Below are 12831 nucleotides of genomic sequence, written 5' to 3'. Positions count from 1 at the left end.
CTCTTGTGAAGCCACGCCCCTCTCGCACTCACACGGCGGCTTCCAGAAACGAGTGGCGTCAGACCGCAGTGGCCGAGCCGTGCCGGGTATAAAGAGGAATTTTAGCGGTTCCCACTGTTTGGACGGAGGAACAGCCAACATGCTCACTAAGGAGTTGTGAGTATCTTAACTTTATCAAACCGCGTTGTTTCTTTAATTGCTCTTTATCAGATAGAAGAGACAACGGGCTGCCATTGTCCTCCGCCTGTCAGCCCGTCTCAAATGATTAACCATGACAGCGGGAAGGAGGCCGTAGTAATGAAACAGAAATGTACATTTTCATGTTCAAAATGTGTGTGAGTATGGCTCGGCTGCGGTGTGTGGTGACCTCCGTGTGTTGGAACTCCTTCACCGAGTTGTTTGAATGTTAAGTGTGAGACTCGCAGAACTCCACATACAGTTTTCGCCAGGCAGGGTTTAATTGGTTGTTAGCAAAAGTACACACATGCTATCTGGACTGCTGACAGATGAAAACGAATCGCAGAATGTGCCTTTGGTGCCAGGGAGTGGAGTGGAGGAACCTCATGATTTCTGTGTTTCCTGTAACTCCTGAGCCAAGCAGTTTTTATAACTGTCATGTCATATGGACATCACTGCTGGAACTGCATCCAGTAGCTGGCTGTCATCTGACCAGGGTGCAAAGTACATTGAGACGCTCGTGTCAAGTTATTATCCTGAGGATGATCAGCAGAGATACTGCTCAAATGGACACCTTTTTTTAAAAGTGTGAGATCATGGCCATAACCTGTAGACTGTGCAGTGTTTCTATTGGTGTAGAGTGCAGATATAAGTATATCTGTCTGCTTAGACCGGCTGTTCAGTTCAGTTTAAGGCTCCTCTTTCACACTGATCTGTACTAATAAAATATTCAGGCCCTGCTAGACTGGCAACAGGTGGCGATTAATTGGCTATTGTATCAAGGCAAACCACACACACACACACACACACACACACACACACACACACACACACACACACACAGGGTTCCATTAACTGTCACAAGCCATATTGTTCTCTCTCACGCTGGTGTCTTTATTGCAGTTTTACAATTTCCTCTTCCTCTTCTGTAGGTTCCTATGACAGTAAGTCACTGGTAGAGAATTAACTATGTTCCAAGTGCTAGTTATAAATCTGTGTAACTCAATCAGTCCATATACTCTCTTCAATGCTCTGATTTAAAATACTGTCTTGTTATTATGAGTCAAGATTGTTGCTCTAAATGTGAAACGGTGGGAAAAGGAACATGCGTGCATGTGACAGTCACCTCTGTAGACCAGCTGATTGTCCACTGATTCTTGTTTTTCGCTGCAATAACCGAAGAAGAAAAGCTGGTTGGTTTTCCAGGTCACATGTATCTAGAAGTCAGAGTCCTCATGTGTGTTGAAATCAAACCAGCAATCTCTAAATTAAGATCCAGTTTACGCGTCATCCAGTCTTCTGTCACTCTACAGGGAGTTTTAGCCTCGCCCCAATAAACAAACAAGCTGAATTGGACTTCCTAGTTGTAATGAAGGCATTTTGTTATTTATTTTATTGTGCTTTTTAGCAGGCGGGGAGGGATTCATGAGATACACAAATTATTATGAGCATTATGGGAAATCTGAAGGATCCAGTGTTTTTGGATCCATGCAAATAAACTAATATTTAGGATTTTTCAGCTTCTGCTGCTTCAGTTTTGACCATTCTGTTGTAAGTCTTTCTTTTTGTGACACGAGTACAAAGACAATAGTCTGCTTCAGCGGTTCCTGCTGATCCTGAGGTTTGATGCAATCATTCGACATACACACTTATTCTCTTTCCTTGAAAGAGTAGTCGGATGAGAAGTTTGATACCACAATCTGTATGGAAAATATGCACCACTAGCTGGAGTCAGTGGCTGAGTAGCTTAGCTTACAGTAAAGTTTGGATACAGCACGTCTGACATTGTCAAAAGTTAACTGGGCAAGAAACAGCCTGGCATATAATTACATGTAAAATGGTAAATTATCCTAGTGTCATATTTTTATACAGTTTAAAGAAACTAGACATAAAAATGTTAATCAGTGAGTATTAGAGGTGCTGGTAAGTCAATTTTGCTATCTTTGGACAACCAAGCTAGTCTTTACACCCCCATTTTCAACTCGTAATGCTAAGCTAAGCTAACTTGATGACACATAACCGCATATTTACTAGACAAATATGAGAGTGGTACTAATCTACTCACCCCACTAAAATGTCCAACTATTCCTTTAAATGACATGTCTGGAGGCAATTTCAGAATGAAATCATCTGCAAAGTTTATTTGATTCCTGGCTTATTTGAAATGTGATGTGTTTACTGACATGCTTAGTTTAGCCAGTGTAATTAGAAGACTGTTGTCTGCAGGTTAAACCTAAAGATAAAATGTTGGTATGTTGAACTGTGATAATAAATCCTTATCTATTTTTGTAGGTCAGCAGTAGAGGTGTCATTGTTTTATTGTGTAATTTTGCTCTGACTGATCAGTGCCCTAATTAATGTCTTCTCTTCATTTCTTTCTCTGTTGCAGCCGAATTGTCCTGCCCATTTCTGTGACGGAAGTAAGCACTCATTTTTTTATATTTACTTTATCAGGAATGGTGTACAACATTAATGTAACGTGCGTTAAATACTAAATGGCTAATATGAATGTATTATCCCTTTTTATTAGGCTGTTTGATTCTCACTCACTCTCGATTGTAGACATTTGTTTTAACAACAAGGTTACAAGGTGATTTATTTGTCATTATACAACACAGGGTTAAATAACAAATTTAGTTTGTGGTTCTTGAATACCTTAACTCATATAAACCCAGGAAATAATTCTGTCATGCACTTAAATTTGTGACTTGTGAGTTGAAGAGCAGCGACGCGATGGTGATGATAATATGGTTGTTAACTTCACATTAAAAGTTCGACATCAGGTAAACACTGTCCACCTCTCCTCATCTTGCTGTAGTCCTGCGCTCTGTCATCTCTGTACATGGTTTGCTGTTAATTGGAATGGCTTGATCTGGGATCTTGTGGTGGACACAGGTCTATTTTAAAAGGAGGCTGGCACAACAATCTCTGATTTCCTTAGTCCCATTTCCTCCATATCATTTTCCTGTAACAGGACATTGGCCAGTAGCATCCTTTAATCCAAAATTGATGAGCATGGCTCTTATTCTGACTCTTTGCCTTCCAGTGGTGGTCCAGCTTTTCAGTTGTGATAACTGATAGATGGATTTGCGTTTTTCTTGGCGGTTGGAATGACTGTGGAGCGATTAAAACAAGAAAGGACTTCACACAGTGTGGGTGTTGGTGTGCTCCTGATCTTCTGTCTCTGAAAGTGCTGACACACATCCTCTTCACAGACACTGAGCGCAGTTATAGGGACAGTGAGGGGGGGGGTTGAGAGGGTGGTTGGGGGAGTGCATGTATTCTAAAGTCAGATCACATTTGAGGCACTTAGCTTCCTAGTTTTGTGAACAGTTCAGTATTAAACATACAGTGAAGATAGTTAGAATACATTAACTACAGAGGTCTCATTTTTTCAGCTCACTTTGTTTAGTTTTCAGAGGATTTGATGAAATCAGTCTCATCATTTCTCTTCACTTTGTCTAAATAATGTTTTTCTTTGAGGAGACTGCTTGTCTCTGATGGTAGTTGATAAACCTCTTTCATTTTAAACTCAGTAACGTAACTACTCTTTGATTTTGCTTGCTGGAATGCTGTTCAGAATTCTCCAGGCTGCAGTTCAACATGTTTCAGTTATCACCATATATGTGATCTTTCTGCCTTTAGAGATGATTAAAGGCAAAACAGAGTGGCAGGGTTTGTACGCATACTGCGCTGAAGTGGCCACCAGTCAGTATATTATGTGTCTGGATATATATGGCTGTTGTTGGAGTTAGCCACTATCATGACTGTCACTTTAGGCTGCCTGTTAGATCCATGTGCAGTTTAAACACTCAGTAGCACATTTAGTTAGCTGTGTTTAATTTACTATACCATTGCCAACAACCATGTTATCAGTTTCAGACACTTGACCTTTCCCCTGGCTCAGTCTACATTTGAATCCAAATGTTCCATACAGCACAGTACTTTGTTTTTCAATTGCTTAACACAAAGCAAGAACCGGTATTTCACTTAATCATGTAATAACCGTTTGCTGTACGACCAGCTTATCCTCAGATCCCTTTCAGTGTGAAATGTTGGCTTGATTCCTGTCTTAGTTAAGCAACTGTTATAATTGTAACAGCTGGAGTTGTATCAAATCTGAATGAAATAGAGTTGAGATCTGTAGCACAGTAGTGAATCTTGTCACATGTGATGCTACATTCAGTTTTTGGATACCAGGTTGAAAGGCCTACTTCCAGATGGGCACAGGTTATCAAGTCTACTTAGGGACTACATTATGGACTTACTTAGTAATGCATTTCTATTACATTTGAGTCAGTTTCAGATGGCTTTTATCATACATTCATATTATCAAAGGTTCATTTCAATAAGCCCATCAGACGCTGGCTATAGCATCATATTTTTTGCACAGATATAAGAGAGGTGCCATTCTTCTTATCTCGCAAATAGGCAAAGAAGTGTTTCCCAAAATGTCAAGCTATTCCCTTTTATTGTTTAAGTTATGTAAATTCTCTAGATACACCTTTTCAATTTCTTTTCAACTGCATCCCAGTTTGTAACACAGAGTTCTCGATAATCATTTGGTTTCCAAGCCCAGTATGCAAAAATTGATTGATGTCATCAGGGTTATTTTTCAAACTTACCTAAACTTAAGCTTTTGCAGAGCCAAAGAAGACATTATACATGAAGCTGTTTTCACAATCTGACACTGTTTGTGGGTAACGCTCATTAGAAGACCTTTGTATTCACAGCTGTTTCCAATTGTCTCTATAAAATACAATTAACAGTATGATTGAGAGAAACACCAACAGCAGCCTGCAGTCAAGTGTCTTGGGTTCTCCTAAATGTGCATGCTATAAAGAAAAAGCTATACAGGACATGGACACATAATGTTGAGAAATGAGCAGTAGAAAAGATATTTTCCCACATGTCATAAACACCAATTACTCCTGCGTTATGGCAGAAACACACCAGAGGGCACACCCTACTTTGCTGTGCCCTCTGCTGTTTTTTTTTTTAAATTTTTAAAAAATCACATTGTTTAAATATTACAGGCTCAGAAATAGATGGTTGTCAGCCATCACTGCTGGATGGTGCCATCGTCTGTCGACTGTTGACTCGAGAGGTCAAAGTCATTCTGACAAAACATTCTCGTTCTAGAACAAAGCTATAAAACCTTCATTCATTGTCCACACCTTGTTTTTGTCAGTTAAACACATGATCTGAACCGGCATGTTCACTTATTCTCTGACAGAACACTTTGCCTCAACATGATTAATCCAGTACTGATGACCACCTTCAGGTTCAGGGCGTTTGTTGTTTGCAGGTGAATGTTGTGTTCCTGCCCCTGAGCGCCTAGTAAAGGTCTGTGTTATGTCTGACTGTCTTTGTCTCTTAGAGGACATACTGGTTATACACGAAAAGTCAGAAGTAAGTTTCTAGTTTCCTAAGGCTGAGCATCCACAGCTACCAAAATAGGTTACCAGCCTGTAGAAGCTCTGTGCCTCTGGGGGATAAAGGGCTTGGCTGGTTAAAACTACAAGATCTTTATCAAACTGAACTACAGATTGCAGCAGGTGTGTCATCGCTGATGTCACCAACTGTCACTTAAATTTATAAACATTTAATAATCATGTTGTTGAGACAAAAGATACTGTGATACTGTTTCTTCACCTGAGGCCTCATTGGACTAAAATGCAAAGCTACTTGTTGTGTACTTTCATTGAAAGCTTTTTTTAAACTTTTTTTTTTGTCACTTGATTATTCTCGCCACAACTTTGAAAAGAGTGTGTGTGTTTTAAGTGGCATTGTCGGGGGCAGGCAAGGCTGACAACACCAGTGTTGTGTGTCAGTCTTTCCAGGGTCACACTCAGGGTTTGCACTTTAGGGGTATGGGAGAAGGAAAGACAAAGTCATCAAAAGGCTTACTCTGCTGCTTTTCCACTGCTAAAGTCGGTGTCTGAGATGTGTAAAGGGAAATGGTTAACTCAGTCAGTCTCATGACAGAGGTCAATGACAGATTGATTCTCAACAGGAGTCTTTGAACTTATCTTTCTCTTCTGTTGTCTTTCTCCTGGGTTTATTATTACAGTATTTTTTTTATTGTACCAGTTATATAGTATTGTAACATCACTAGCGCACATATGTTTTTGAGCAATAACTAAGAATTACAGTAAAACATCCAACACTGAAACTGTTGATCCCCTGATAGGACTTAGGTGAAAAAATCCTCCAAATCCCATTTTTCAAAGATTGAGCTGCCCATTGTGCTTGTTCACCGTGTGCGTGTGTGTGTGTCTGTCTGTGTGTGTGTGTGTGTGTGTGTGTGTGCACCGAAGTCTGTGTGCCTGTGAACAGTAGACGATGGTATTTTGACATTTGTAGGATAACATCAACCTTCATTTTGTTTTGGCCACTTGGAGACAGCGTAACAACTGGTAATTGACATGTTGCCATCTTCTCAAGTTGTCATGTCACGCATCGAGCAGAGCAGCATTCTGTTCACCTGATGAATGTAGGTGTACTATACATCCTCCTTTTGAAGTTCTGCTTTGATAACCGTCTTGCTCCTAGGCCACTAAATACTCCAGTATGACAAACAGCTGTTTTCTAGCTTGGTCAGTCTGCCATTTGGTGCTAATCATATTCTGCATGGTGAGCTTTCAAAACTTTTATTTTGCTTAATAGGAGGTTGATGAGAGCAGAGACAATGAGCTATAAATGCTTAAATGCTCCATATAGCTACATTTTGGCTTTGAAATTGCGTCAAATTATCCAAATGACAATTAGTTTGTTAAATTGTAAAAAAGAAATATTGATTACCGCAACTTGAATGTCATTAACCTAATTTCATCAGTTCCACTATTTCTTCTTGGTATGAAAAGTCAAAAAAGATCTATCTACTGTCACTGAGTAGCATACTCTACCTTCAGCCAGAGAGGGGAGTTAACACTAATGGGTCATGTCTTCCAAACTCTAAGACTTGATCATTTATTTTCCTGAAAAATGTCCTTTAACCCACCACATTAATGAATCTGTTTTAGCTCTGAATAATTTGTATGGGGTGAATTGATCCAATTTATTACTACTTACGTTATACTTCCTTACATTATATAACCATGCTCTGCTCTTTGTCCCTTCAGTACCAAGTGGGCCAGCTGTATGCAGTAGCAGAGGCCAGTAAGGATCAGACGGGTGGAGGAGAAGGTGTGGAGGTGCTTGTCAATGAGCCCTATGAGAAGGATGGAGAGAAGGGACAGTATACCCACAAGATCTACCACCTGAAAAGGTATGCAGCTCAGGAAACTGAGAATGCTAACACCATTAAAAAAACACAGAGGGTACATTCTCTTGAACTGCATCCACATTTAACTCACTTTCAGCTTTTCCTTGCATCTCCCACTGAGTATCCATGGAGAGATGCCAGAAAACCATGCGAGTAGGAAGGAAATGAGTAAATATGTTTAAAAAGAAATGAGAAGTCCTTTCTAGAAACTGACCGATACTGCATTTCTGGGATACTGATAATAAGGAGCAAAAAAGAGAAGTGATATCAATATATTGGTCAATATTACACATGTACAGAATATTCAAATCCACATTTTGTTTGCAGTAATCCCACAAATGTGGTTATCAAGCACTTGTGACAAAAATATCTACTGTAAGAATGGAAGGCAGGATATTTTAAAGTCTAATAAACTTTATTGTACAAGATAACCTCACTGCACTAAAACAATAAATTTAGGTATCAAGTTAATCATTTTAAATGTCCCCAAACATCTTCTCCTGCATAATGTTCTGTAAAAAAAATATATATATTTTTCATACCTGCACATATTGGACAACAAATATAGCAATACCAATACATCTGTGATAGGCCATGGTTGCCCCAAAAAATCTGACAATTGTATTGGGTGATTGGCCAGACCTAATGCTTAGGAATTCTCAGTCTCACAGATGACTGAATGGAAATGACTGTAAATGGTGTAAAAAGTCAGTCCTGCTGAAAGGGCAAGAAAATGGGGGGAAATAACAGATTGTGAATAAAAATTGTTTGTGGTCCTTTTTCAACCAGGTTTTTAACTCCATAGTAAATGTAACATTAAACTTTGGAGTGATACATCTGTGTTCGCCTCTGATATGAAACTCCAGTCATGTTGTGATGTATCAGATCAGTCTGATCAGCAACAGCATCCATCAATAATTGATATCCAGAGTGCATGTTGGCCAATTAGAGAGATTTCCGTGAAGGCTGCTCTTTTGTGTCCTCCCTTGTTGCTTGTCACAGATTCCTACTCACTCCTCGCTCCTCAGTACTAATATGGCCTGCAAGATGGAGGACCAGAACATCTTAAGGTTAAATCAAGTATTGAGGAGCAAGGAATTATCAAATAAGGGAACTGGGACGAATATAAAATTGTTAATGTCTGTGTTTTAATTAATTCAGCTACAAGAATTGTTTGAGTTTGTTTGTAATTGTGCATATTTGTGTAACTAAGTCAGTGTCTGTTTTGTCTCTGCAGTAAAGTGCCAGGTTTTGTCAATGCAATAGCTCCAAAAGGGTCTCTCAAGGTTCACGAGAAGGCCTGGAATGCCTATCCTTACTGTCGAACCAGTGAGTCCCACTACACACACACATGTTGGCTGACAAAAAATGATAATAAAAGTGTGTTGTGGTCTTGTTGTACAATAAAGACCAACTCCAGGGGCCAAATGTATAAAACATGCGTACATGCGTAAAAATGTCCTTATGCCACTTTCCATGCAGATTTCCAAATTTAAAAAACCTGTGAGTTTGAGAATGTGCATACAGGTACACATCTTTAACACCATGCATACCATGCACAGTCTTTTCAGTCTGATTATTGTGATGTTGCAAGTTGACAAACATGATACGAAAAGTGTGAATTAGGGTGACATTTTATTAATCGCTGGTTTTTCACTAAATTGTGTTAGGATACATCTGTAGTTTAAAAAAACCTTCACTGTGATTAATCAGTGATACAATTTTTTTTACTGTCTTATATGTTTGTCAGTATGCATTATTATAATTATAATGATAAGGATCCTTATGTTAATGTATACAAATAAATACATGATTAGCTACTTTGGTGTCCCCTCGTATATACGTAAAGACATAAATACATAAATACATTTATACATTTGGTTACAGCTGTTTGCTCAGTGCAGTTTTAAGTAATTTGTTCACTAAAGATAAGCTTTATGCTTTAAATCTGTATTATATTAAACCTTGTCTCTCCTTCTCTTTCTGATCTATCCTTGCTGCATCTTGGTCCACCCTTTCTGCTGATGCAGTTCTCACCGTAAGTGTTCTTTCACATTGAAATTTCCAAATAGAAATTAAAATGAAGTCACAATTTTGACATGTTTTTTAGGGTAGCTATGCTACTTGTTTAGTTTTTGTGATGATGGCAGAGTGTGAGCAAAGATAATGAATTGAATTATGAATTATTATAAATGTGCTGTCTTCAAAAGTAGCAAGTAGTCATACTTGCGAGGAAAAAAAAAATCATGTATAGACATCAGACATTTTGATGCATCAAGCTGCATTGATAATCATTTTATAATGGCACCATAGTTCTTTGAGTTGGAAACAATTGTACATGTGTGGGCTTCTGTGCGAGCGTGTGCATGATCAGCTCACATACTGTTGATGATGTTTATGCGCTGACATCAGTACACAGTTCCTCTCACAAACTATAATGCATCACTTCACACGCACTACAATTTGATGGGTGACTGACCCTATCATGTTTCTCTCCTGTTGCTTACAGAATGAATACATGAAAGATAAATTCGAGATCAAGATTGAGACATGGCACAAGCCTGATATGGGGAACCAGGAAAATGTAAGTCATGTGATCTTGTGATAGTACGACAATGATGTGGTCACACCTCACTCACCATATAAATATATACAACTGGTATACAACTTACTGATGAGAAATGAACACTTTGGTTCAGAGTGATCATGACCTCCTATATTCCCATATCCATATTAAAATCTCTCAACAACTTAACTGCCATTAAATTTGGAACAAATAATCAAGGTCCCTCGAGGATAAATGCTAATTCATTTATTGGTGACTTATTGGTGTCATCAGGTCAAAATTTTTAGTTTGTCCAATACCTAGGTTTATGGCTAATGTGACCAAAAATAGTGATTCTAATGAGCCTCAGTTGTACTTTGTGTTTAGCAAATGTTAGCATCCCTACAGGCTGAATGAGGTTTATGACCAAGGTCAATACTATAATAGCTAAGCATCCGCATTGTTGCTGTGACCAATGCCAACAGTAGTAGGAGATCTGCAAATGAGGCTGTGCAGTCATCACTTATCACACTGAAATCAAAACTTTATAGTTGGGTTTGCAGACTTTTGGATGACACCACATGTCACTGACTACTCTTAAAGTGTCTGATATCTAAAGAGTAATTGTTTTGGGAAAATTGCAGATGTTCTGTCTGACTAATGCAAGCCTGAAAACTGGAAGACAATATACCAATCTTTTTTTCTTTTTTTTTTCTTCTGAAAAATCTGTAGTTCCAAGTTCAGCAGAAACTGACTGAATAATCCAGACTGGATAATGAAAGTCCAATAAATCATTAATAGGAATTTTGAGGCCTATGTTGCTGCACTGGTCCACCACAATTTTCTGTTGTACTTTGCTTCTAAACATGAAGTCTGATATGTGTTCTTTGCCTTTTCCAAACAACTGACCTACACTTTGCCTTGCTGCAGGTACACGGACTGGAAGAAAGCCAATGGGAAAAAACTCAAGTAGTTGACATTGATATTGCCACATGTCGCATAGCTCCAAAGGTAAGAGCAAAACGTTCTGCATGTTTCTAGAGGTATGCTGAGGTTTTATGTCAGATTCTTCCAACCAGTAACTAGCAAGCTTCAGAACTGCTTTAACATCTGCTGGGAATTGCTTGCAGTCACACTCCAATATGTTTCTATGTTTCTGCAGAAGATATAACCACTAAACATTCAGTATAATAAACCTGCTGCTTATAAGACTACTTCATATCTGTCACTGTTGTGATTTTACTGGTTGCATTCATTCTTTAGGACTACAACCCAGATCATGATCCAACCAAATTCAAGTCAGAGAAGACAGATAGAGCACCTCTGGCAGCTGACTGGAAGGTATCTTACCTCTTATAGCTCTGTAACTCAAATTATTGAATTTAATTTAGACTATGTATTTTTATCTCATTGATGAATTTGTGTATTTGCAGAAAGAACTCCCTAACAAGGCCAACTGTCCACACATGTGTGCCTATAAGTTGGTCACTGTGGAATTCAAGTGGTTCGGACTGCAGGGCACGGTGGAAAAAAAAATACAAGATGTATGACATATATTTTTTTTTGCTACAAGAGGAAAATACAACTTTTGATTGCATTTTGGTGGCAAATATATGAATATCTGCATTGATGTATATTAATTTGCTCTGATTTGATGTGCCACACAATACTAGACATGTCCTTCTGATGATTTTTATATTTGTTATTGTAATTTTTGTCTAATCTGTGCTCTCCTTCTGTCCAGATCGAGGAGCGTTTGTTCGCAAACTTCCACAGACAGCTTTTCTGCTCGATCGACAAGTGGATTGATCTGACAATGGATGACATACGACGTATGGAGGAAGAGACAAAGAAGGAGCTGGATGAGGTGACTGAGTATATTTTACACTGCACAAATGCGCACATTGTCACTCCAAATTGACTAAAAGTATTACTGGTACAAGAAAAGAAATGCAGAAATTACAACATGTTTTACATGTCTCCATATGTCATTAATATATTTTAATGACACAACAGGTTCATTATATTGCAAAGATTTCTATTTGGTAAAGTTGACAGCATTAATTAATGAATTATTTTGAAATCAAATTTGGCACCCAAATAAACCTCTGGTGTGCTGTTGCAATTGAGATTATTCAGTTTAATGTAAAGATCAGGAATTGAATTAATTAGATAAACTGACACAGTCAATAATGTGTAATTACCAAACTAACCAAACCAATGGTCCAATGTTTCACATTGAGAAGCCTGCAGGAATATTACAAATGGGTGACCTTATACGTAGAGAAAAAAGTGAGGTTTCTTTAGCCTTCTCCAGGCCAGACACTGCTCTTTAAATGGCATAAGAAGAGCATAGTGATAGTTTTTTTTCTCTTGTTATTGCAAGAAACGCTTCTTATTAAATCAACATGTGTCTGACATATACAAGTGAGATAAAAAGAGCATGAAAATAGTTTGGAATAACATTAAAAGGATCTAATTAAAACATGATTTTCTCTGTTTTTATGAGGAACTGAGAAAATAATTTTTTCAGGGTGGCAGCAATGATAATCAGTAACACGTGTCTCCTTGTCTTAGATGAGGGTCAACGATGAAGTCAAAGGCATGGGAGTTGAATAGTGAAGGCAGCTGACTGACCAACCCAGTAAGTATTAAATGTTTAGCTGAGATTTAACATGGATTAATCAGTCTACCCTAACTCTTTTGAACATGTTCTGTGTTTTGCTTCAGATCACCATTTGATAAAGGAGGATTTGACTTCATGCAGACACTGGGCCTGGAACTGGTTGATTGGCATAATCGAGAATACCACAACATCTCAATAAAGTATGCCTTAATTAGA

The 12831-nt window shown here is 38.4% G+C and overlaps 1 protein-coding gene across 1 annotated transcript; it reads left to right on the top strand.

Annotated features, from left to right (window-relative positions):
• On the top strand, positions 1-12831 carry LOC119012321 (phosphatidylinositol transfer protein alpha isoform-like). Its single transcript, XM_037086030.1, has 12 exons — positions 1-156; positions 2567-2597; positions 7302-7447; positions 8682-8773; positions 9475-9482; positions 9954-10028; positions 10920-11000; positions 11253-11330; positions 11423-11533; positions 11734-11856; positions 12567-12633; positions 12720-12831. Exons 1-11 carry the CDS (start codon positions 140-142, stop codon positions 12606-12608), a joined length of 804 nt encoding a protein of 267 aa, XP_036941925.1. The 5' UTR covers positions 1-139; the 3' UTR covers positions 12609-12633; positions 12720-12831.

The sequence above is a fragment of the Acanthopagrus latus genome, chromosome 2, assembly GCF_904848185.1.
Source record: "Acanthopagrus latus isolate v.2019 chromosome 2, fAcaLat1.1, whole genome shotgun sequence".
Classification (NCBI taxonomy): Eukaryota; Metazoa; Chordata; class Actinopteri; order Spariformes; family Sparidae; genus Acanthopagrus; species Acanthopagrus latus.
Note: the sequence above shows the minus strand (reverse complement) of the source record. Positions and strands in the feature narration are given on the sequence as shown.

Coding starts and splice junctions, on each gene's coding strand:
- LOC119012321 (XM_037086030.1), top strand. Junction 2,598..7,301: donor TGCCCATTTCTGTGACGGAA/GTAAGCACTCAT, acceptor TTGTCCCTTCAG/TACCAAGTGGGCCAGCTGTA. Junction 7,448..8,681: donor AAGATCTACCACCTGAAAAG/GTATGCAGCTCA, acceptor TTGTCTCTGCAG/TAAAGTGCCAGGTTTTGTCA.